The sequence below is a fragment of the Geotrypetes seraphini genome, chromosome 4 (assembly GCF_902459505.1).
Source record: "Geotrypetes seraphini chromosome 4, aGeoSer1.1, whole genome shotgun sequence".
Classification (NCBI taxonomy): Eukaryota; Metazoa; Chordata; class Amphibia; order Gymnophiona; family Dermophiidae; genus Geotrypetes; species Geotrypetes seraphini.
This window is the reverse complement of record NC_047087.1, coordinates 98,412,174-98,438,769: the sequence shown is the minus strand read 5'-3', so window position 1 is coordinate 98,438,769 and position 26,596 is coordinate 98,412,174. Positions and strand designations below refer to the sequence as shown.

The 26,596-nt window shown below is 41.2% G+C and overlaps 1 protein-coding gene across 1 annotated transcript in view; it reads left to right on the top strand.

Moving 5' to 3' along the window:
• CD101 (CD101 molecule) overlaps positions 1-26,596 on the top strand; it is a 79,235-nt gene that overhangs the window by 28,110 nt on the left and 24,529 nt on the right. The window contains exons 5-6 of the mRNA XM_033943306.1: positions 567-959; positions 4,770-5,165. Of these exons, the coding sequence (XP_033799197.1) occupies positions 567-959; positions 4,770-5,165 (789 nt within the window). The remainder of the gene's footprint in view (positions 1-566; positions 960-4,769; positions 5,166-26,596) is intronic.

Below are 26,596 nucleotides of genomic sequence, written 5' to 3'. Positions count from 1 at the left end.
CAGGTCTAGATAAGTGGCCACCGACGTTCCCTCTCTTTATAGCTTGGTACCCCCAAACCCCACCTGTAGGTTTCAGTGTTGTTGAATGGCTGGGATTCCTTCCATTTCTCCATCACATACTGTCCCATCTTCATCTTGTGGGATTGGAGGGAAAGCTGGGAATACTACATTTTTTTAGGCAGCCTTCCCAAACCTGCCAGCCTAAGGGCCATAAGCCATGTTTGGGAATCTAATCTTTGTCTTTTGTGAGGAGTGACCTGGTAGTTAGAACTGTGGCCTCAGCACTCTGAGATTATAGGTGCAATCCCAGCACTGCTCCTTGTGACTCTGGGCAAGTTGCTTAACCTTCCTTTCCCCAGGTTCCATAGTTAGATGGTGAGCCTGCCAAAAGAGATAGGGAAACACTTACCTGATCATATAAGCAGTATACAAATCACATTCACAACACACAGACAATATTCTCACTAAGTCACTTTTCTAGCTTATGTCAGTAAAGGTGAAGGGCATCTGTAAGGAAGATATGAAGCTTCTCTAGAGCCTATTAAAAAATCTCTTTTTGTTCACAGACAGCAGCTTGAAAGTATCTCTTAGCAGCATCAGCTCGCAAATAACTGAGGGGGAATCTTTAACTTTTCAATGTGATGCAAGTGAAACTTCCAAAGCCTTGTCTATGAACTGGTATCATACTATAGGCCAAGAGCCACGGGAAATGATAGCAAGCATTGAACGGGATGGCTCACTGAGGCTGGGCTCTAACTATCAGCAGCGCCACCCTTATGGCAATGTCGCAGTAGAGAAGATGAGTCCGAGAACATTTACCCTTGGGATCCACAACACTCTTCTGACAGATGGAGGAAGCTACACATGCCAAGTGACAGAATGGACCTTAGAGGCAGGTGGCAGCTGGAGAAAAATGAATGATCAGTTTGAGGAGATGTCAGTGAGGGTTGTTCCTCTGAGTAAGTAGAATAAATGTTTCACTTGCCACATTTTAATTTGAACTTTGTGATACTTTGGTTCCTCACAAATATTCTGGTTAGGAATCACTTGATAGCTTATACTCTAGACATGTGGAGGGACCTTTTCGATAGTGCATCTAAGAAGAATTTACTGAACAGTATATTTTAGACCAAATACCAGGGTGGGGAAACAGCCTTTTTTGAAACCACTAGGTGTCCGTTTTTTGTTTTGGTTTTTTTTAATGACCTATTTGGACGTCTTGGCCTTTAGAAAGTCTAACTTTTTTGGCCATTTTCAAATTCAAAAATGTCCATGTTCAAAATGTCCAAATCAAGCTTATTTGGACATGGGAGAGGCTAGTATTGAATGGATTGGGGCACCTTAGAGGGCACTGTTGTGAATTTCACATAAAGGGTGTATATTTCACCATAATAACCCCTTTATAATTTATGGTGAACCCCCCCAAAACCTACTATACCCACCTGTGTACCATTGTGGTTGCAGGTGGCACCTACATGGCAGCAGAATAGAGTTTGGATGGATTTTGATAAGCTCATACTTAATATCATAGATGTTATGGTTAGACTGCCTTATAAGCCTGGGTCCTCCTCTTTATAGTTCACTAGCCCACCCACCAGGTAATTCACCTGATGCTCTACTACTACAGCCTCAGCACCCTGAGGTTGTGGGTTCAAACCCCGCACTGCTCCTTGTGACCCTGGGCAAGTCACTTATTCCTCCGTAGCCCCAGGTACATTAGATAGATTGTGAGCCCACCGGGACAGATAGGGAAAATACTTGAGTACCTGATTGTAAAACCACTTAGATAGGCAGTATATAAAATCCTAATAAAACTTGAAACTTGAAAAACTAGACTTCCCCATACCAGATATTGTGGTTCTAGAGTCAGGTATGTACCTTTTTGTTTGATTTTTTGTGTGGTGGAAGGTGATCATTGAGCATTGGGGGAGTGTGAGAGTGTCTTACCTTGATTTGTGCAGTTGTCATCTGGTCAGTTTGGGCAGCTTTGTGGTACTTAGACCCTTCTAAAACAGGTCTAGCTCTGAACGTCTAAGTTCCATCCAGGATGTCTTGCAAAATATTTGATTATCGCTGCAAGACATCCAAGTCTAACCTGCCCTTATGCACGCCCAAAGCCCACCCATAAAACTCCTCCACCACACCCATCTCAAGCTCTGGACACACAGAGGCTGGGACACCTTGCTAGATGTCCAGAAAGGCAGTTTTGATTATCGGCACTTGGATGTCCTGGCGATTAGGATGTCCAAGTCCTGATTTAGGACGCTTTCTCGATGTTTGTATTTTTTTATTATGAGCCCCAATATCTCCTTTTTCTGCCATTATATTTACTACAAAAGTGAAAAGAAAAAGAAGGCAAGTTGAAAACTATAAATAGAAAATCCCTTGAATTGACAGGAGCAGTGTTTTCAACCCTCTCCTACAGGCATATTCTAGGCTGGTTCAAGATTATTAGACACCCTAAGTAAATTTTCAGCCTTGTGGCTGCTCTCCCTAATTAACTTTCAGGTCTCTTAAGTCCTTCCAAGATATCGATAATTAAACTAAATAATCAAGATCGTCCCAACAGCACCCTTCCAAAGTAACCCTGAATCCAGGTAGAAGATGCTGCTACCTGGATAAGAAAAAAACCTCAGACCTCCACCTCCACCCTACAGAGACTGGGTGGTAGACATTATGGAGCAAAAACACTGCATTGGCATAAAAACCCTCCAGTCTTCAAATCACCTTGGTAGCTCTGTGCAATGCAAAAAAACACATTTATACAGTGGTTTGAAGACTGGAGATTTTTTATGCTACTGAGGTGTTTTTGCTCCATAATGTCTACTACCTTGTCTCTAGGGTAGAGACAGAGAACATAAAAATTGCTGCTGCTGGATTAGACCAGTGGTCCATCGTGCCCAGCAGTCCCTCATGCAGTGGCTTTAGGTCAAAGACCAGTGCCCTAAGTCTAGCCTTACCTGCGTACGTTCTGGTTCAGCAGCAACTTGTCTAACATTGTCTTGAATCCCTGGAGGGTGTTTTCCCCTATAAGAACACTGACAATTTTTCCTCCAAATTATGTACACGGTGGCTCAAAGTTGCAGTAATTTTTAACATTAGTATTTATTCGATAATACAGTGTTTACAGGTGATTTATGACCAATGCTCCTTTGATTTCATTTAACAGTAGAAGTGTTTTAGGTTGTTAACTATATACAGTGGTACCTTGGTTTACGAGTGCATCGGTTTGCGAGTGTTTTGCAAGACGAGCAAAACATTCGCAAAATTGGCACCTCGGAAACTGAGCGTGGCTCGATTTGCGAGCGCCCCCCGTGAACCGGCACCCTCCCCCCCCCCGCGATCCGGCACCCCTCCACCGTGATCGGGCAACCCCCCGCCGTGATCGGGCATCCCCCGCCGCGACCTGAAGTCCCCCTGAGCCCTCTTCTTACTTTAATGTAGCACCGGCATGTCGGCCTCCTCTTCTGTGCTGGCCTTGAGCATGTGCGCATGCTCAAGGCCTGCGAGTTCGGAGAGAACGTGAACTTGCAGGCCTTGAGCATGCGCACATGCTCAAGGCCAGCACAGAAGAGGAGGCCGATATGCCGGTGCTACATTAAAGTAAGAAGAGGGCTCTGGGGGACTTCAGATCGCGGCGGGAGGGTGCCCAATCACAGCGGGGGGGTGCCCGATGGCGGCGGGGGGATGCCGGATCGCAGGGGGAGGGTGTCGGGTTGCGGGGCCTTCGGGGGGAGCAATGCTGCTGGCCTCGGTGGGGGGGTGGGAACACATCAAAGCGAGTTTCCATTATTTCCTATGGGGAAACTCGCTTTGATAAATGAGCATTTTGGATTACGAGCATGCTCCTAGAACGGATTATGCTCGTAATCCAAGGTACCACTGCATATGTTTTCTACTCTCTTGAGTTTTGTTCACTATTCGATTAGAATGTCCAGTTAGTTCCAAAGTGATCCAGGTATGGGATGGGGGCAAGTTATGGCAGACCCAGAAGTTATCAGGCCATCACTGATATTCAGTGCCAGTGTCCCTAATCAGTCTTACTGATGCACATTTAGTTATCCAAGTATCATATATAACCTGAAAGCTTCCAGGCCCTGCCAAACAACCAAATATTCATTTGCTGCTACCCAGACAGGGGCTGGCACTATATATTCAAATTCAGTCATTGGCAGCCAGCATTTAAAAACCCCAAGTGCTGCCAACTGAATTTTAACTGCCAGTTTTAATATTAAAATTTGTTTTATATAGGTGGTTAGAGAGATATACTTTAATGTATTCCCCCAGGCAATATTAAAAGCATCTATTTCTGTGCATAAAATAGCATTCTTACACCCAAGAAAGGCTTATAAAATTTCCCCATTTTGTATGTGCATACATTCATACATATACAAAGACCTAGGTCTTTGACAGAGCAAATATATAATAATTTATCGTGTCTCCCCATTGAGCATTTGCCCTGACCTGCATTGTGTTAATAAATTGTGAGAAGCATGACAGAGACCAGAGAAGAAATGGCAGGATTTACTGTCATACAGGGACTCAGACAGGAGTCTGTGCAGCCTGGAACTATGCAGACATTTACAAGATTGGTTTAAGGAGTGGAGCTACCTGTAGCAAAACCTTGGGAGAAATGCAAGGCCTAAACTTCCTTACAATAGGCTAAGGAAGAAGTTTGTATAATAGACTCAGAAGAGGACTTGTTTCTGTTTTAATGTTATCAATTGAAAACCCAACATAAATCTAATTGATATTCTCTTTTTGGGCAGGTTTGGACCTAAAAGTGACTTTAATAAGCCGCACACCAGTTGTCCAAATCGGAAATCACTTTGACTTAACGTGCCTAGTATCTGCTAATTATAGCTTGGATGGTGTACCAATGTCTGTAACTTGGCAGTTTTTGCCAAGTGGAATAGAAGGGGATTATTACCAAACCCTGGTTCAGATTTCTCACAATGGCACCATTGAATGGAGTAGGAAGTACCGGCACATTCAAACAAGGACCATGGTGACAAAATCCAGATTGAGAATCCACAGAGCCACCAGGAAGGAGATGGCAAGATATAAATGTGAAGTAGAAATATTGAGAAAGGACCTAGAAAACAAATGGATGACAGGGGCCACTGCCACATCCAGTTCTCTGATGATAGAAGTTAAACCACAAGGTAAGCTCATTTTAAGACAGAGAAATTGAGCACAAATGAGAGAGATTCAATTGCCAGACGTGTCTCTGTCTACATCCCCTGTGGTTTCCTGTTCAGTGCTCAACAGGAAATGCATCTAATTGTCTTGCCACATACATGACTCATCTTGAAATAAAGAACAAGGATGATGTATCTTAGAAAATAGATCTCAAAAATTAAGTGAGCAGATTGGTCAACTGCATGGCAATTAAGCATAACTGGACAACAAAGCTTCTGTTTATCTCTAATAAGTGGAATGTGGGCATTGGGGTGGCAGAGGTGCTACACAGAGATCATATGGATGGGGGTGGGGAACGAGCATTCCTGCTGCAGAGGTAACACCTGGCATCATTAGAGTGACGTTGAAGGGTTCAATCTTGGAAGGCATGGCTTTGCCAGTTCTTGGCGCCCAAATGGGACAAAGTTGTCCTGTCAATCTTTCTGGAGAGAATGATGGAAAAGGAAAAGATAAAGAATAGAAGTTGATCCATGAATGCAAATGTTAGAATTTCAGAATCTAGACACCTGTAATTTCCTATCCTTACTTTGCCTTCCTAAAATAGATAATACATAGATTTTGCTGGCAGGGATCTCAAATATATTACTGTAAAACCACTATAGACTTTGCATTAAAATATACTGTTCATTGTGTTTTATTAATAGCACATAAGGAATAAATCATGAGTATAAAGCTTGTCTTTATCACCAGAGCAGATTGACCCCCAGGAGCCTTAGACAAAAAGGCATATTGGGCCTCCACCATATACATACATTTTTAAACCCCCCACAAAAGTGTCAACACCAGTATGTCAGCCTCTGCTCCTAATTACATTAGATTAATGTGGAGGTTTCATAATATCACCAGACCCCCAGCAAGTATTCTATCCCTCCATTCCCAGACTCCAGTGAAAATTCCCATTCTAGCAAGCTCTCTACTCCACCTATCCATCCACCATAAGCAATTCCCAGCTTCAAAACTCCTAGCACTGGTGTTTTCCTTAGCCTTCAGGGGCTGTGAATTTGTTTTGAGGCTGAAGACTCCATTGTGGGCCAATGGGAGTCTGAATAACATCGGCTGGCTGTGGGGCTAATGATGTTGCTTGTTTTCAGATGCTGGCCTGACTTCAGGGAGGATATCAATTCACAGCACTATCCAGACAAAACAAAAGAGGTTTCAAGAATGTCGTCATTGTAAAACTAGTTAAAACTATAAAACCATGTTTAAAGATTTAAGGAGTCCTCAAAAAGGTGGATTTTAAGTAGTGGCATACCAAGGGGGGGTGGGTACCTGAGGGGGGTGGCGATCTACCCTGGGTACAGCCCATAAGAGGGTGCTCCAAGCAAGGGCTGGTATCATGGTCGAACTCCAGGAACTTCTGGCAGCAGTAGCATTCAGAATTCGCTGCTCTGCTGGTGTCGGGCCTTCCTCTCTGCTGGGTCCTGCCTTCGCAGAAACAGAAGTAGGCAGGACCCGGCAGAGAGGAAGGTCTGATGCTGGCAAGAGCAGTGAGTTCTGAATGCTGCACTAGGGAGTGACAAAGAGAGAGAGAGGGAGGGAGGGGGAGAGACATGCTGCACCCGATTGGGGAAGGGAGAAGGAAAAGAGATGCCAGCAGCCAGACCATGGGAAGGGAAAGGAGATGCCAGACCATGGATAGGGAGGAAGAGATACAAGGGCATGGGGAAGGGAAGGGAATGAGAGAGAGAGATGTCAAACTATCGGGAAGGAAGGGAGGCTGAGAAAGGAAGGAAAGGAGATGCCAGAGCATGGAGGGGGAGAGAGAGATTCCCGGGCATAAGGAAAGGGAAGCAGACACTAGACCGTGGGGTGAGTTGGGGTGGGAAGTAGGAAAGGAGAGAGATGCCTGAGCATGGGGGAAGGAGTGGAGACAGAAAGAGAAAAATGAAAGAAACAGAGAAAGGGCAGACGCTGGATGGAATGGGGAGTGAAGAGAAGATGAGGAAAGCAGAAACCAGAGATGACAAAAGGTAGAAAAAAAGGGAGTTTATGTTGCTTTAGAATAAAGTTGTATTGATAAACATTTACAAATAGAAAATGGAAATAAGGTAATCTTTTCATTTAATTAATTTGAATACATTTTTTACTAACTTTTGGAGACCAAAATCCTCTTCCTCGGGCAGTGGTGTACCAAGGGGAGGGCAGTCCGTCCTGGGTGCAGCTCCTAGGGGGTTCTCCTCCAATCCCTTTTTATATGGGGGAGGTGTTAAAAATGATCGGCCTCAGGTGTCACATACTCTATGTATACCACTGATTTTAAGGGAGGATTTCAATGAGCGATGTCTTTGCTTTCTACAAGTCTATATAAGAAAATCTCTCAGTGAGATTTTCGCCTCTAAAATACCTTTTAGAAGAATGTGTGGAGCAGGGTGAGAGGGAAAACTAAATAGAATAAATTAGCATTTCAAGGACTGCTTTGAGTTAAGATGCTACAAATGGGGGAAAAACAAACTTTTTAAACAAACTGTTAACACAACCAGAAAGGCTATAAATATTTTTATGATAGCCTTTTTCATTTTCAAATATGCAATACAAAGTCATCTTTGAATGGAAATAACATAAATTATAATTTACAAAACAAAGTGAATATATAAAAAAGAAAATAATGCAGTAGTAATAAGGAGGGGGGTGGGGGGGTATGTTGGCCACAGGGCCTTCACAGAAGCAGCCAGATTATCGTAAAAGTAAACAGAAAATCTCTTTGGGCCCAATAATCAAAGAGGTTTAACCCCACTTTGCTGGCTGACCACTGATATTTAGAGTCAAAAACAAAAAGAGACTGCAAAGAGGAATGTACAAGTCGCAGGAATTTTATTCAAAGTCAATAAAATATATTCATTTTCACATTCGGTGCACACTCTGAGCATTTGCAACTCAGGAGCGGTTACGGATTTAATTCAACACCGTTGCAATCTACAAGGTTCCCAAATAGTGCTGCATAGGACAACTTGGACCCCTGAGGAAGGAGTGTTTCTCCGAAACACGGACCGTGTTGGGTCCAGTCCCTATGCAAATGAGAGCCATCCTTTGGGAATATATTTTGTTGACTTAATAAAATTCCTGTGACTTGTACATTCCTCTTTGCAGTCTCTTTTTGTTCTTGGCTCTACTAGATTACTGCAGACCCGTTGGATTTCTCTTTGTTTTTGTTTTCACCGATATTTAGAAACACTTAACCGGGTAGTGTCGCTGAATATCTCCGCCAACCCCCTCCCCCTCCCCCAAATTCCCTTACCGGCTAGATGAGGAGCAGTCTGGAGCAGAGTTTGAGTGGAGTTACAACTTAGGCAGTTCATGATAATATTCAATCCGCTAACTAGTTAGGAAGTATGTAAAGTTAGAACAGCAAAAAGGCTATCCTGTTTTTATGTGCCGAGTTAACCATGCACTGGTCTGAATATCGGCCGGTGCCCCAGATATTCAATTCAGGAAGCCATGCATCTTACAAGTACATACCACCATTATTACTTCAACTCAGGTATGTTGAAGTCTGTTGCTTCACAGGTGTGGCATTTGGGCAATAAGTCTCTTGCAAATCAACGGGAAATCTTTCTAAGGCTATTTCTTTCCAGGACCAAAACACAGTATGCAACAGCTTTAAAATGAAAAAGAAATAGAAGCAGAAATCCCACCACAATAAACATAGAAAACAATGCAAACCTCAGACAGTGGTAGAAATATACACATTGTATTTAAATATCAACTGCTTAAGGAGGGACATACTAAGATAAGTGTCTACAAATTTATTAACATGAATGCCAGCCATCTATGCAAATGTGTAATAGTCAAACGACTTTGAATAAGTTAAAGGAGTTTTGTTTTTTTTTGCCAATAAATGACATTAGTCCTGCAGCAGTGTGAATTTCAGTCACCAAGCTTCTGAGGCTTTTTCTTCCTTAAGCAGTTGAGATTTGCACACAATGTGTATATTTCTACCACTGTCTGAGGTTTAGACAGCTTTAAAATAGTCATACACAAACCCAGGCTTGACTGCAGATGGCACATACTAGATCATGTTCTCAGGGTGGCTGTCTTCTACTGACTTACTCACAGATGGTGGAGGCATAGACTGGAGGGCTTCTGTTCTCTTCCTGGGTCCTCACTAACTTGTGTTTAGACTGAATTTTAATCAGCACTGGTTGAACTCCACTCTCTCCCTTATGCTCCATCACATACCTTTCCTCTCAGCTCAACCATGACTTGTTGAGCACCTGCATCAACTGGAACCTTCTCCCAAGAGAAGAAGTGTTCATTCTGATGCTCCCGGCCAGCCTAGTGCCATACTTAGTTCTTGAGTGTCGAAAACTTTCCATTATTATCACATTATCTGCCCATTGGATTCTTTATGGCAGGCCAACCACATGAAGGGCTGGTGGTCCATGATGAGGGTGAATGGCCATCCCAATAATTAATATGAAACTTAATAGCCACGGCCTCCTTCTCAAATCACTGCATAATTCTCACAAGGAAGCAACTTACGGATGAGGAAAGCCACAGGGTGTTCTTCCCCATCTACTATTTGGATCAGGGCCCCATAAAGGCCACCGTTGGACAGATCAGTTTGAATGACAAATGGTCGAGTAAAGTCAGGGCTTTAGAAGTGAACCTTATCTGGAGCTTTCTTCTAAAGAAGCTGAGTAAGCGGCTCTACTTTCCCAGGAAAATGGGGAATGAATCATTGGTAATAACTGCCCAGTCCAAGGAATATACAAATTTTCTTCTTTGTTTGAGGGGTGGGGATCTGGGTGATGCTTCCACTTCCGAATCTGAAGTCAGTCCAACTTGCTCATTTTCAGTAAAGTATCCCAGGTACTGGACTTCATGTCCACCCAGGAAAAATTTCTTCAGGTGTGCTGTAAATCTCACTTTTCTCAGACTTGACAGGATGGCTTATAAGTGAAACAAATGGGTCTTCCATTCTGGGCTATAGATGGCAATATCATCTAGGTAAGACCTTATTAATCCAGTCCTTGGAGCACACCAGGTCCTATCAGGTTTTCTAGATATCCACAATGAATATACATGTGATAGATTTTACTAAGAAAGACGTCCATGCCAATCTATCTCATGCGCATTCATTGTGGATATCCTGAAAACCCATTGGGGCTTGGGGACTTCTTGTGCCCCAAGAACTGGGTTGAGAAACCAGGCATTGTAACATTTCCAGGAGCACCTTGAAGTCCAAAGGGCAGCACTGTAAAGTGGAATAGCTCCTGAGGGCATAGAGAAGGCAGTCTTCTCTTGGCAGCTGGAATAAGGGGTGCTTGCCAATACCCCTTAATCAGGTCCAACATTGAAATGAACTGAGCTGCTCCTAGCCTTTCGATCAACTCTGGGCATCAGATATGCCTCAAGTTTGAACACTTAATTAGCCTTCTGGAGGTCAATACAGAACTAGAAGCTCCCATTTGGCTTAGGAACCAGTACAACTCAAGATGACCAGTTGCTGTTAAGATTCTTCTATGACACCGCATTCAAACATCTCTTCCACTTCCTCGTCCACAGTCCTCTGAGAATCCAAAATTTGATAAGCCTTCTGCCAGATGACCCTCTTGGATTTTTGATAATGTAATGGTGCACAAGACGTGTCTGGCCTGGGAGGCTGAAGAATACATCTGCATTATATTGAACCAATCAAGTGTCACCTTACACGTGTGGGCAGTCTGATTTTATCTTGATGACACTGCCTGTGAAAACCAAAAAAACTCTGTGGAGTGACGATGTTCCTAAATGGAATTTGAAAGAGTCAAAGTTCCAAAGGTACACCAAAATCATCCACATAAAATAATTTCATCCACATAAAAATAGGTTATCCATATAAAAGCCTTAAAGGACATAGTCTGCTAGGGAAACAGGACCCAACTCGGTACGCGTTTCGACAAAAAGTCTTCTTCAGGGGTTCCTGGGGGTCCTATAAAGGTGAATACGTGGGAAACAATTGTGTGGTGAACAGGAAGTGAGACACTGCTTGCGTTTGCAGAGTTTTTTTGGTTTTCTCTGGATTTTCTTCTCTGTGGATATTTTGGGGTCAATTCTTTCTGTTTTTTTGACACTGCCTGTGCCACCTTTTACTTCATGGTCATTAGCAGATTAGATTATTGTAATTTCATCTATTCAGGTCTTCCTGCAGCTGCTCTAAAGAGATTACAGTCGGTTCAAAATACAGCTGTTCACTTTTCTCATACTCGCATATCATGTCAAACTCCACTTTATAAAGTGTCACTGATTACCAATATATTTTAGAGTCTAACATAAAATCCTTATGCTTGTTCATAAGGTTCTTTACAAGGCTTCCCCTTCATATTTAGCCTCCCTGAATTTTCCCTGTGCCCTTATTTTCTGCTTGAGGTTGAAATCCACTAGGCAATCATATTTTTTCTGTACAGTTCCTTACCTTTGAAATTCATTTCCATTTTCTCTCAGGTCAGAGCAATCGTACAAGAAATTTAGAGCTAATCTAAAAATTTCTCTCCACAAAAGCGTTCCCAGGATATTCATTGGTCTAGTTGCTCAGTTTTTGGTGATACATCTCTGTTTGTGTGTGTGTGTATGCGCTTCAGTATGAAAATTTTATTCTAAACCACTTTGTTGTGAAAGGCAGTATATAAAGTCCTGAATAAAATATAATTATAATCACTAAATCTGCTTTCTGGACAGCTGAGAGCTGGTCTCATGACAGCAAATAAATTATCTGCTAGGTCTATCCAATCTGCCCAATAAGATAAACTCATAGCATATGATGTAATTCAACATATATATTCAAGGCACAACTGTAGAAGTCTGCCTGGCACTGGACATACTCTCCAATTACTGGAGTTGCTGTCAAAGCACACTCCAGACCATCAGATCTATCTAGCCATAACTCGGGGCACAGTCCGCAGAAGTCTGCCCAGCATTGGCCTTATTTCCCAGTTACTGTCTTGAGCACCATTAAGTTTTGTTTTGATTCCATTCTCTTTCCATATAGGACACCTTTGTGTTTATCACACAGATTTTTGAATTCTGTTTGCCATTTTCATCTCCACCACCTCCTACGAGAGGATATTCCAGGCATCCACCAACCTCTCTGTGAAAAAGTTCTGCCTATCTTTCAAATATTTAAATATCTATATCATATCACTCCCTATCATTTCTTTCTTCTAGGGTATTCATATTCAATTCAAGTCTCTTTTCGTACATCTCTTGGTCTGAACCCCTTATCATTTTTGTAACTTTTCTTTGAACTACTTCATGTCTTTTTATATCTTTAGTGAGACATGGCCTCCAAAATGTATAGCAGATTGCTCTTGGATGAAGGGAGGAGTCCTTTAATTGATCTGCAGGATGGAAGACCCTTTGGACTGCTGCATAATTATATGCTTTGGTTTGTCATTCATGGTCTTTCTCCAGGCAGAGATTTTCAACCTTTCCTGCTTTTTTTTCACTTTTTCTTGCATTTGCAATACATATTCCACCAGGTTTTGGCCTGGACTGAGTTCTTCCTCCCAGGTTTCTCTGACAAAATCCAGGATTTCCTTGGATTGCCTTCTATAGAGTAACTCAAATGAAAAAAAAACCTGGTTTAACTCTGCAGCACTTTCTGTATGGTGAAAAATACAGCATATATAGCAATAGGGTGTCCAAGTTCTTTCCATCTTTAGCAACAAATTTCTTCAACATTTGCTTTAGGTTTTTATTAAAGCATTTGGCCAGTCTGGGGATGGTACACCAAGGTCTGAAGTATCTTTTTCTTCAACAAGGCACATACTTGTTTCATAACAAATGACATGAAAACCATTCCCTATTCTGTGAAGATCTCTGTGCATGTTCCCATTCATGAAAGGATCTCCTACAAGGCATTGGCCATCATGTTGGTTTTCATATCTTGTAATGAAATGGCTTCCAGATAGCAGTTTGCATAATCCAGTAGCATCCGAATATACTTGTTGCCATTTGTGGTTCACTCTGACGGTCCCACAAAATCTATGACTGTTCTTTCGAATGGGGTCTTGAAAGGTATGAGCATTGGAGGGGCAGGTCTGACACATGCAGGACTACTCAGCTAGCAAGTCGGGCATAATTGGCAATATAACTACACCTGTTCATGTATTCCTTGCCAGTAAAACTGGGCTAATATGCATGCCTGAGTCTTTTTAATCCCCAAGTGAATCCCAAGCAAATGACTGTGGGCCAGTTGTAACATTTGTCAGAGATAGGGTTGGGGAACTAACAACTATTCTATCTCTTCCCCTTATAGGGTCCCTTTGTCTACCCTATACAGTATATCATGCTTTATAACAATTCATGATATACTCTATAGGGAAGGGGTGGTCTGCCTTAGAATGATCTAGATCCTATACGAGTTTCTCATCTATCGCTTGAACCTGGTCTCAGACATTTTTAAGGAATTTGTCATATCTGGGCCCTATTAAAATCCCCAGGATTCTCTCCTCAAAGCATTCAGGTAATCAAGGTTTGAAAATCATCAATATATCTTAATAAAGCTGAGATTTTCCATGGAAGTGATCAGGGGTTTCTAGGGCAGCCAATAGGTGGTAGATAATCTGGACAAAATTTTTCTTGTCCACTTCTCTTAAATTATTTTCCTGTTTTCCCACTTGAATTTTTCTTTGGCTTAGTTCTTTGGCTTAGTTCTAGTTATAATGGGCTGGTATAATGGCGTATATAGAAGGCTGTCGATCCCATATAATGAAACTTCCTCACAGGGCTACCTTAAGAAGCCATGTTCTCCAGTGCACACTAAAATGGACATGACTCAACCAGGACCTGAGATCTCATCTATGGACTTCTTTACTTCATAGTCCCCATGTGGTAAGAGCGGATAGCGTAGCTGGTTTTAAGAAAGGCTTGGACAAGTTCCTGGAGGAAAAGTCCATAGTCTGTTATTGAGAAAGACAAGGGGGAAGCCACTGCTTGCCCTGTATTGGTAGCTTGGAATATTGCTACACCTTGATTTTTGGCTAGTTACTAGTGACCTGGATTGGCCATCGTGAAAACGGGCTACTAGACTTGATTGACCATTGGTCTGACCCTGTAAGGCTATTCTTATGTTCTTACTATAGCCCCCAAGTTTCAGGTGTAGCAGGCCTTCTTCAATCCACATTGCCTCCGGGATGTAGATGGTTTAGAGTTCTTAACCTACAAATCTGGCTATTTCAGTGGGAAGCTCTCCAGGAATGATGACTCTTCCCCCTTGCCCAGGCTAGCAGTTAACCAAGTTCATATTACTCCAAAATCTGGGTAATCCCAACTTACAACAACTGGATAGGGAAGCCAAGATAAACCTACTACTTCAAGCCTGGCATGTCTCACAGAAGTTTGATTGAGATGTGAGCTGTTAGATATTGTCTCTGGTCTCCATATACACAGGCTATGGTCACTGCTATGGTCCTTTCCTCTTTGTCATGTTTGTCATTAATCTATATGTACAGAGAAATCACTAAATTTCTGGTTATTTTTGCTTTATTTGCTGTTAATGAGTTATGTGGTTTTTTTAATTTGTTTTTTTGTTTTTTATAAGTTGTTAACAATTTTTGTTTTTTGTTTTTAACTTTTTACTAATAAGATTGTTAGTCTCCCCATAATTTGTTTTTAATTGTACATCGCTTAGAATGTCTTATATAGGCGATTTATCAAATAAACGTGAACTTGAACTTGAACTTTTTCATAATTATAATGTTTTAATTATCTCCAGTGCTTGAAGGGGGAGTCCTACCCAATGCTACCTGAATCACAAAGTGTCATATTCCTGGATGAGGAACATACACAACATTACTGGTGTGTAGGGTTACTGGATTCACTTCCACAGGGACCCCCCTCTACTATAGGGCAATCCTTGGCAAAATGTCCCTTTTCCCATAGTTGAAGCAAGCGGGCAGTCCAGGTCCTGATCTCAAGCAGGCATTGGACACTGGGTCTTTAATGAGGATAGCATCAGCCTTTCTGATTTTCCCTTCAACTACCCTGGGATCAGGGGTAACATCTGTTCTTTTGATTGGGAGATTTGAGATGTAGGTTGAATATGATGGAAGATTTCCACTATTTCTAGAGCATTCTCTAATGCCACTTTAGGATGTTTGCATACCCACTGCCTCATGGGTGGAGTGTACCACTCTAGATTCCAAGGAATCACCTTGGCTCTAGTGTACCACTCTAGATTCCAAGGAATCACCTTGGCTATCTCTACTCCTGACTTCTCTTCTGGTTGCAGCCACTTCCAAGCAACTTCCTCAGTTCTATAGAAGCAGCTTTGAGCACTTTATTTTGCATGGAGGGTCGCTTTGCTGAACTGTTGCTGATATGCAGCTTTGATATAGCTCTCTTAGAAACTTCTTCACCAGCTACTCTATCAAACCAGTAACATCCAAACTTTCAGATGAAACATTTAGAAAAGACGGTTCCTCTGCAGCCATATTCTGGTCAGGTAATCTTTCAGGCAAAATGTACAATTTATGTATTGGAGAAAACTTTCAATATTTCTTTCAAAAATCAATTAAATAATTATGAGGGGTAATTGATGATAAATGGGGAAAGTTTTAATTGCCTGGTAAAATTGTCCATAATTTCCAGTTTTCTATAGATCACCATCTTATCCTGCAAAAAGGAATAGAAAGACGGAGCTTCAGATCAGAAGAAGCAAACATTTATTCATAGGACCTGACACGGCCCGTGTTTCAGCTAGATGCCTGCACAAAGGGTCTATATAAAACCAATAATAAATGTAATTACTTAATATACAATACTTACAACTAGAGAAAATACAATGTTTAAAATAATCAAATAAATAGGTACCCTATCTTTATGGGCTTCTGTAAATCTGCTCGATAGTGTAAAACATTCAACAGAATCACAAAAGGAATTCTACTGCAAATATAAGTCACATCAAAATATTATACAACCTAAATATGCCATTATATATATTAAAAAAACATACAATCTCTACATGCTATTGTATCAAGGCTAACAACTTATAACAATATATCACTTGACTTATGAAAACACTTAAACAATATAATACATATCATATAACGCATATCATCACACCACACCAAAACACATGGTTAAACCACAAAAACTTCTATAGTTTATAGTTTTATTTATATCCCGCTTTATACAAAGTGGGTCACAGCAAGAACATACACAATTATAACATCTTTACATACAGTACAAATTAAACACAAGACAATAAGAACATTCCAGCGACCAGCGCTTAAAATTATCATAAAAACTCAGTTCCCATACTTCATCCTGCAAAATAGAAACCTCTTCAATAATTTAGATTTAGTCGTACTGCACGTATAACCGAAAGTTATACAGCACAGGATCGACAGAACTTGGACATTGTGACTTAGACCATTTAAACCGTGGGCTAAGTCACAAAAACCTACCTAAAGTCACCAGATAAGCACAGCAAACACATAATACAGACCCCCACATACTACCCCAGTGATCACTGACCCCCCCCCCCATAAAAATTGTAATCACACCTTTAAAATTCAGCCTCCAGACCATCATCACCTGGCAGCCTGGCACAGGAAAGCCTAATTGTCTAGCATAGAGGCGGCTTAAGCCGTCTTGAGGGTGGGTTAGGGACTCATGGAGAGGAGGACCCATGCCCATAAGCCCCTGTAATCACTTCATTGATACTTAAACATGTACACTCCCCTATACATCCCAAAACCCTTTTTTACTGGCATATAAGTGGCTCCTGCAGCCATAAGGGCTATTAGGGTGGTAGATAGGTGGGTCTAGGAGATTCTGGAGATGATTTGGGGGGCTCACCAAGACCTATAAGGAAGCTGTAGTGAGGAGAAGACATGGCACCCTTTTTGTGAAGTTCACAGCAGTGCCCTGTAAGGTACCCTACTATTTAGAAGCCATGTCTGGGTGTTCAGTCCATCACTTTGCAGACCCCTCCCACGTCCAACAAGGTTTGTTCTAGGTGTTTTTGACTTGGATGAAAATGTGGTATAAAGATGGACGATTTCGCGACTTGGATGATCAGATTGGCAGGACGTATATTTAGACGATTTTCAAAACAAAAAAAGTTTTGGACATATTTTTCGAAAAATGTGTCCTAAACTGTTTTTTACTTTGGACGACTTGCGACTTAGACGAAAACGGACTTAGACATCCCTTTCGATTATGCCCTTCTAAGGCGCCAATAGAATATAATGGATGCCTTAGCATTTAGCATGCGCTAATCTTTAGCGTACGCTAAATCAGTTAGCGCGCCTTAAAAGGACCCCAAAAAGAATAGGTTAATTCAACAAATATTTTAAAGATAAAAACTTAGAAATATTATTTGTCTACTTACAATCAACTTCACTGTGCAGCATTCAACATGTACTTCTCACTGTTTACTCACAAACACTGTTAAAAGTGCAAGCATGTGCTTTTAATACATTTCATGTTGAAAAGTCATGAAATATTGAAACAACTTGAATAAGCGATTCATCAAATACTAATAAAAACTTGAACAATAAAATAATAGTTTAAGGAAGCAAAACGGTTCAAATTAAAAATGTTAAATGATATAGTAGAAAAAACACTGGACTAAATAAAAATATTTGCCACATAATGTATACTTCTCACAGTCTATACACAAGTGTCACTATAGATGTGTGCATTCACCATAAGTCATAAAGGGCTCCATGATGGCAATTCTCTTGAGGTAAATGCAATGCAGCCCATTCAATTCCTGTGGGCTGCATGCATTTGCCGTGCTGGGACTTGCTACCTAGTTTTTGTTAAAGGGGCCCAAAATGTGCTAAAAAAAACTAAACAATAATATGGACTTGTTGAACCAACCAAGGGCAAAATAATTCTAATCATAAAATATGGTCGGAAACCCAGTAGAAAATATTGATTCTCGGCCTTTTGGCTAAGATCAAGTGGAAAACCTGTGGAAAATGAACAGTGAACCCATAATGAAGCACACCCCATCAAAAAAAAAAAAAAAATGCAAGACAAATATGGCGTGCATGAATAAATTTGCTTCTGATCTGAGGCTCCGTCTTTCTGTTTCCAGGTGGGCCCTCTGCATCTTTGGTGTTGACGGTTTTGAACAGCATCAAAATGAGCACAAACCTTAACGAGGAAATCCAAAGAAGTCCAAATAGAATCAAGTTTTATTAAAACTAAAGGTCTTCCCCTGTGCATCAGTACCAAGTCGCAAACTATTTATGGGAATTACCACTTGCATGAGTTTCTTAGCCATTGCTTTTCCCCGTCATTAGCTGAGGTATATGAAATAATATGACATTACTCTAAACCAGGGGTGTCAAACTCAATCGCATAAGGGGCCAAAATCTGAAAAAAAGGCTAAGTCACAGGCCAAATTTTTTAAAAAGATATTTAGGGGTCCTTTTATTAAAATACGCTAACCGATTTAGCACAAGCTAAATGCGAACCTTAATAAAAGGACCCCTTAGTCTTAGTAAAAGTCTAGGGTTACAACCTCTCCAACCCCACGCCGGCTCTTTGATGTAAACAAAATAAATAAAAAAGACTTTTCCTCTCTCTTGTAGGTCCTAGTTCAGGCTCGTTGTCTAACACCAGCTCTGGCGGGATACACATTTCAAATCTGTTTTGTAATCACAAAACAGAAAATAAAATTATTTCCAGGGTCTCCTACTTTCTTCTTCCCTTTCTTTTATGGAGTTCGAGGGATGGATTGAGCAGCGCCAGGCTCATTTCTTCTTCTGCTTGCCCCATGCAGCAGTTCGGATCAACAGTGGGGATCAGCAGGGCAGTGAAAGATAGTTCTGTGTCTATACTGTATAATTCTCACTTCCAGAGCAGAATTACAGCAACTAGAAACAAGTTACAAATAGAATCTGAAACACAATTCTCTCTTTGTGGGCCTCCTTGATCTCTCTCCTTCCCTTTAGGAAAGCTTCAAAATACCTTTCCTCGGCTGCAGGTCTGCTTGGGACCTGACTCTGCAGGTTCTTGCCGCATCATCTGTAGGTTCACGTGGCCTGCAGAGGATTGCTGGTCAGCAGTAGCGATCCTAGCAGGCCGCCATAGCTTCAGCTGCACATTCCCTCTGGCACGGTCCCATCCCTCCTCTGACATACAGGACTGCGCCAGAGGGAATGTGCAGCTGAGGCTACGGCGGCCTGCTAGGATCGCTACTGCTGACTAGCAATCCTCTGTAGGCCGCGTGAACCTACAGATGACGTGGCACGAACCGACAAATGATGCAGTGCTTATACCAGCGGGCCAGCTTTAAGGGAAAATTGAATTGTCTGGCGGGCCAAATTTCAGTACCCCGCAGGCCAAAGTTTGACATATGCGGGGGGTCCAGGGCTCGTGAGGGGACCATTTGTTTATTTATTTCCTTTCACTTTTATCCCTATCCCCCCCCCCTTTTTTTTTCTTTTATTTTACACTGTGGCTTTGGGGGACTGTGGAGACTGGGGTTTCATGCCTTAGCAGAAGGCTATCAGAGTTCAAGTCTACTGCTTTGTGGTATATGCTTTGCATCCGGTTCTGGGGTGGGGGTGGGAGGGATGGGGTGTTGGAGCTGTATCGTTGTATTCTGGTTGTCATCGGTTTTATTCTATGGTTGATTGTATTTGTAGGGTGGATTTCATTTTTAAAAATAAAAATTGATTATGCATAAAAATGAGAGGGTGGGGTTACCCAGCAGATTGCTCTTAATCTTTTGGAATCAATTAAAACCAGCATCTACTGGGGCTACTGCATTATTGCTCCTTGTTAGAACAAGCTGAGGCAATGCCCCCCTCCCCCCCCCCCTTTTTTTATTTTTAACTCATGTCTGGAGTTGCAATGTTAACAAAGACAATTAATAAGTTGAACTAACTAAATTATATTAGATCTTACTCAGGCATTGAATCAACACTGTTTAGCCATGGGCCACATACTGCGAGATCCTCCTAGAACCTGGCATATCAGCACTCTGTGTCTGATCAGTAGGCATCACTATAGATTAGTAATTCTATACCCCTCAAAAACAAAATGAGAGATAACTAGAAGTTCAGCATTCTTTGCAATAGCACCAGCTTTATGGAACTCTTTACCACCTAGTTTATGTTTGGAACCATCGTATCCTTGGTCTCAAATTCTTTTGAAAACTTATCTCTTTGAACGTTCTCTCTGTTAACTTTGTAATTAGCAGAGAACACATCTTTGCAGTGATAGACCATGAATGGTTGTATGTTTTCTGTATGAAAGTAGTGTACTTTCCTATTTTAATGGCGTTCCTTTTTCCTTTGATATATTTTTATTGTAAACCACCTTGAATTGTGCTGCAACTAAGGCAGTATATCAAGTTCAGTAAACGATATTGCATAATAACTGGGATAACCAGCCTTGGTCATCTCTAGCCAGCTTATGTCGCTGAAGGTGGACTAAGGAGTTGAACTCTGATATTCTACAGGTCACACTACCATACTTTAATTGGCTCCATATTAGTCATGTTATGCTTTCAAGTACTACCCAGTGCTGGCTCAAGGGTTTTGGATACCCAAAGTAAACCATTAACCATGTACCCCTTCCAGGCCAACCAACTCCATCCCATACCATTCTTCCCATAATCTAGCATCTCCCCTTCCTTCCTCCCTCACACCCTCTGTGGTCAGCATTTTCCTTTCCCTAGTCACCTCCCTAGGTGTCCAGATCTCCTTTCTCTTTCTTCTCTCCGTCCCACCCTAAGGTGTTCAGCATCTTCCTTCTCTTCCCTTTCCCCTGCTGCCATTCCTATCACACTACCACTATGGTAGCTCAATGAAAATACAAACTTCAGCTTGGAGGCCACAGTACAGTACTAGTGCAGCCAATAAAGACAGAGATAGGGAAATCCTTTCAAACCTGCTGTGAGTGACAACCTTTCAGTATCCCAGTGAATGCATGCACTAAAGTCTTGCCACATCCTGCACCCTCCTAGTACTATTGGAGGGGACAAGGTATATCAGGCCTTCATCACACACATGTTAGAATACTGGAAGGCCCATCAGTGACTGTGGCTTTTACAGGGTTTCTCTTCTGCTATCTTTGCCAGCTGTGATCACACTGGCTGTATATCTTCAAAGCCTTCTACCCCAGGTGGGCCCCAAGACTGCCTAGTGATAAAGTCATGGTATACTACCACTAAGCAGACTAGGGATCTGTACCTAGGGCTGCCTTTAAACAACTTTTAAATTTAAAACCTTATTTTTAAAGTTCTTAGGGCTTGCATAGAGGTATAAAATACTATCTGCACTTTGAAACACACTGAGACTTATCACTCCTGAGGCCCCTGTGTACTTCCCTACAATGCAATGGAAAAGCCACGCGAGGACACTTGGACTTATGCTTTACCCTGAGTACTAGGATCCTTTCGTTTGGTTACTTGGAAGTTTCCTTGCCCTCCCATAGTACTTCATCATGTGTACATATCTTATATATTACATTAGGGATTTTTATTCCGCCATTACCTTAGTATAGTACTGTACCAAATAAATCATGTATTTACCAGGTCTATCTTGCAAAGGTCCAAGCCCGGGATGCTTAAGTCATTAGATAGAAGTCAAAGTGCAGAGTTCTGACAATGGTATAGTATCTAGGAGAAAAGCTTATGTATCAGATCAATATCAACTATGAAAAGATGCTGCAGATGAGTTTTTGAGAGCACATAGTCCCCTCTTCAGCTGAAGAGTATTCTTATGTTGGTGTCTAATGAAAGATCTCACAACCTGCCAAGAATCCATCTGAAGGACTTCACAATAAGTGATGAGGGGAGACCGCAATCTGGGATTTCTCCAAGTTGCACATCCAGCCCAGAGAACAGCGGATTAATTTTCTTTACCAAACCCTCTTGAACAGGGATCCCCAAAGTCCCTCCTTGAGGGCCGAATCCAGTCGGGTTTTCAGGATTTCCCCAATGAATATGCATGAGATCTATGTGCATGCACTGCTTTCAATGCATAGTCATTGGGGAAATCATGAAAACCCGACTGGATTCAGCCCTCAAGAAGGGACTTTGGGGACCCCTGCTCTTGAAATACGAAATCTAATTAGCTTTTAAATGCAAAAGAGTACCGCTGAATTCCATTTCTTCATCGGTGTGGTTAAAGTGACCTGATTCAAACCAGGCAGAGTCATAACACAACACAGTTTCCTTTGGCATTCCCATTTCATTTCCTTCATTTTTGCTTCCATACAAAGGAAAATCCTAGCGTGTAACTGATTACTCTTGGACAAGTAATCTGCAATCTGTAACTAATTACGTTTCCCACCTTTTAATAAGTCCTGCTTATGCCTTATTGTGCTGGTTAGAGAGAGAGACATAATGATTGATGAGAAATACTTAGATTTTTTTTTCCCTCTTGGTTTACTTGTTTGTAAGTTTAGTTACAATTAACTCCTTCACTGGTTTGGCACATGTTCTGTACGTGACATTCAATGTATGGGGATGGTGTGTTGCCTTTGTATTCCATTAGGTAAGATTTAAAAGTTAAATACAATTGTCTTTACAATGAGCAAATTCTTTAGCTTCTATCTCACGGCTAGAGCAGTGCAAGGGTGTTAGAAACTTAGAAAAATCTTTAGCTTTAAACTCCGTCCCCCCCCTCAATCAAGACATAGAGGCCCCCTGAAATGTTGATAATTTTAACAATCATAGAAATCTCAACATCATCCTTCCAGAACAATCCTGTAAATATGCATATGTGAACATCATAGTCTTAAATGTTAAACTATATTTTGTGTATACATGTATGAGAGGAAGAGACAGAGAAATTTCCAAACATTTGTCACCCAAATAAACAGATATTTTGAAAATTTCACAACCTCCTTGCAGGTAAAATTATGCACTTTGGCTATCTGGACCCGTCATTTGACTTTGACAATATCTGCTCTTTGCTATCCCCCAAGAAACTGGCATCCCATGTGACTGCCTAGTCTGCCTACTACTTAAGCAGGCCCTGCAAATGGTCAAGCCCAATGTTAGGCCCCCATAAACAGTCTTGTCACATGGGATAACCTGTGTTCAATTGCAAGACTTAATTCGTACTTTTGGGCTCGATGTGGCAATGCAGTTTCTGCTGAGGGTATCCCAGTCATTGCTCAACACCACCACCTGCTGGCAGTGGGTAGGTGCATCGGTATTGGATTCCAGAAGGGAGCCATGGTTGGTTTATCTTTCCCAGCTAGGTGAGAGGGAGAATAAGATTTTTAAAAAATAGGTGGGAAGGTAAGGAAGGGAGAGGATCACAGTGTTATAATCACAATCATGTCTATTATTGCTATTTGCAGTGTCCACAGATACAGAGAAGAGAGAGTCTCTGCTCTGTGGAATTTTCAATCTGGTGAAGACACACAAATGAGACAAGTTTCAGCTTCTCATTATTATGCATTTTGGTTAAATCTACAAGATCACGTTTTAAGGTTTAAAACCTGCCTTCAAAAGGCGGATCTTTAGGCAAGATTTGAGTGAGCAATAGGTGTTTGCTTTCTAACTCCAGAGCGGATATGTGCACAGCAAAGCTGGGAGAGAAACTAAAGAGGATTATTTAGAATTTCAAAGACTGCTTGAACTATTCTGCTAACTTGAGGTGATATGCTACAAACAGAAAACAAAAAACCAACCCTGAAAACTGAAGCTTTGTAGGTAAACTATTAACACAATCATAAAGGCAATAAATCATTTTCTGTTATCTTAGAACAGGTGTCAAAGTCCAGTGCAAAAAACTTTAAAAGGGGTATCCATGTTGGTCTAGGGTAACAAAATTGACTGAGGCAGGTAGCACCATATACACTAACCAGTTAATTGAGGCATGAGGTTTTGAGATTCATCTGCTGAAGTGGACGCTCTTCCTCCACAGTTCATGCCTTAATAAACAGGTATTAGTCAATAAGGTATCACCAGATTTACATTTACCCCTTTTAAAGCATTATCATTGAAGACACCAGATTCAGCTGTATGAAGTGGAAATCCTTCAACCTCATGAAAAAACTTGCTCAGGTAAAGATGGACATCTCCTTCCTATCAAAGTGCAAATAAGATGACATCCTTAAAGAACAAGATCAACAAAATCCTCATTCCCATACCCTACAAACCTATGGAAACAGAATATGCTATACCTACCCCAGGAAACTATTCAATCGCCTAAACAGCATCTTATACATAAAAGAGTATGATGTACCAGGAACTCTCAGACCTGGAAAGCCACATAAGGAAACAATGGACCACTCATTTAGGTTTCTGCCAGGTGCTTGTGACCTGGATTTGCCATTATTGAAAACAGAATGCTGGGCTAGATGGACCTTCGGTCTGACCCAGTATGGCTGTTCTTATGTCCTCATCCCCTAATTGGACAGGGACATTTCCACCAAAAGGCAAGCCATGCAGCTGATGAACTCTGAGTCAATAAATTGACTATTCTATAAGGTGCCACCAGCCTCTGTTAACAAAGGGATTACAAAAATCAGAAGCATTCAGATTGTAACATAAATAGATGCTAACTGGTAGTATGAACATGAAATGGTATTGTGCTTATTGCAAGATATCATTTCATTTCAAAATTATATCCACATCCAGAAAAGGCTCAGATTTTCTTACAATAAATATTAAAAAAATAAAGATCAAATAAAACAATTATCATAAAATATAAATATTGCAAGAAATTAGAGGGAGGTAATTCTGAAAGTCCCATGACAGCATATATGCTTTAGTCTGTCACAAGTCCTCAAGGTGTGTCAGAACCACAAATTGGTCTGGTTTTGTGTGTGATCAGCCTATTCAAATTAAGCTAGTTCATACTGTAGAATAAATGTATAAAGACAGGCCTGATTGAATATTCTTTCTAGGTGTTCTGCTGCCCATCACAGGTTTACTTGTACTTTGGATGCTTCAAATCAATGGCTAGCGTCTCTTAACTTGGAAACTAACTGGCGAATGTTGATGTTAACTTTGTAAGTTAATTTTGAATAGAAACAGAACATGACAGCAGATAAAGATCATCAGGTTGCAATTCAGCCTGTGATGGTCAGTTTTTTTCAAAATGCCAGTTGCTTTGTGGTTTTTATATTCAGTGCCAAGCCATACCTGGATACTGGTGAAATGCAAATTGGTATCCAGATAACTTTCCAGATACTCAGTGGATTGAAAACCACCGTTAACCAGGTAACACCAAGTTCTTCCCAAACTGTATTCCAGGACAGCTTCAGCGTTACCCACAGAGTCCTGAGGTGGTTTGACTGGATATTCAGTGGCACTTTCTGGATAATTACTGCTGAATTTATATGGGTAGGAAGTGCTCATTCCTGGATAAGTCCTGCTAAATATTGCCCTTGTATAGCCTATCCAGTCTTTCCATTTGTACCAATTACTTGTCCCAACTAACCCTTCTGTGCTTGTCTCATGCTTTCTGGAATTCAAATACAGTCCTTGTACACTAGGAGGTCATTTCTTTCACGCACTAACCTTTCTGTAAAGAAATATTTCCATAGAATTTCTTTCCCATAAAGAAATATTTCATAGAATATATTTTAATACCAATTAAGATAGGCAAAATCTAAACACAAAGCTGTGCATAGCTGTATGTTATACATTTCACCCTTGGCTTGAATAATACAAATAAATGAGCCAACCTCAGTGAAAGAGTCAAGATTAAAATACCCAACATGTGTCAAGATGTAGGCGGGGAGGATCGAATCGGAAGGAAGAATTGTTTTGTAACAGCAATGAGATATTGTCTGCTGGGGTCACTAATGTGACTTGCTAAGGGACATGGTTTGTCATTCGGTGCTTCTAGCTTCTCTGCAAGGCGCACACATCTTTTCCAAGTCACTTGCTGAAATATTTCCAGAGCCATCAGCTTTTACTGCACTCTGTATGTGCTATTTAGCTGCAGGGCTGAAACGGTGCAGTCACACTCATACCGAAAATCCGGTATAAAAATATTGTGTTTAATCATTTCTCATCATCAAAGACCAAGAGCGCAAACTAGAAAGAGACGCACACATGCTCTTTGCAAAGAACATAATACACTTGTACCGCAGAAAGTTACTGTGGGTTTGCACAATGAGTCATTTCATGCAGCGCTCCCTTTCCACCCCCTCATATTGTATTCATCTGGTAAAGGCAACAGCAGTCTGAATAGCGCTTGATTTGACTACTTTGAGCAGCTCTTTGCATTCTGCTTTTTCTATACAGAGTCTGGAATACTTTGGTAGCAGTGGTGTCCCAGAGAGTGTTTGTTATGTTGGTTCTCCATAACTCCTTGTTAAATGCTAGTTAATAGCTGGCTTGGTTGTTTACAGGACCGTAGTCTGTCTGTGCATAGATGGATAGTATATAATGTGCAGCTGTCTGTTTTTTTCCGCTCAGTGAAGCCAAATCTGCATTGGAGAAATGGGCATGTTATGGTGCTATTATATTATCGGG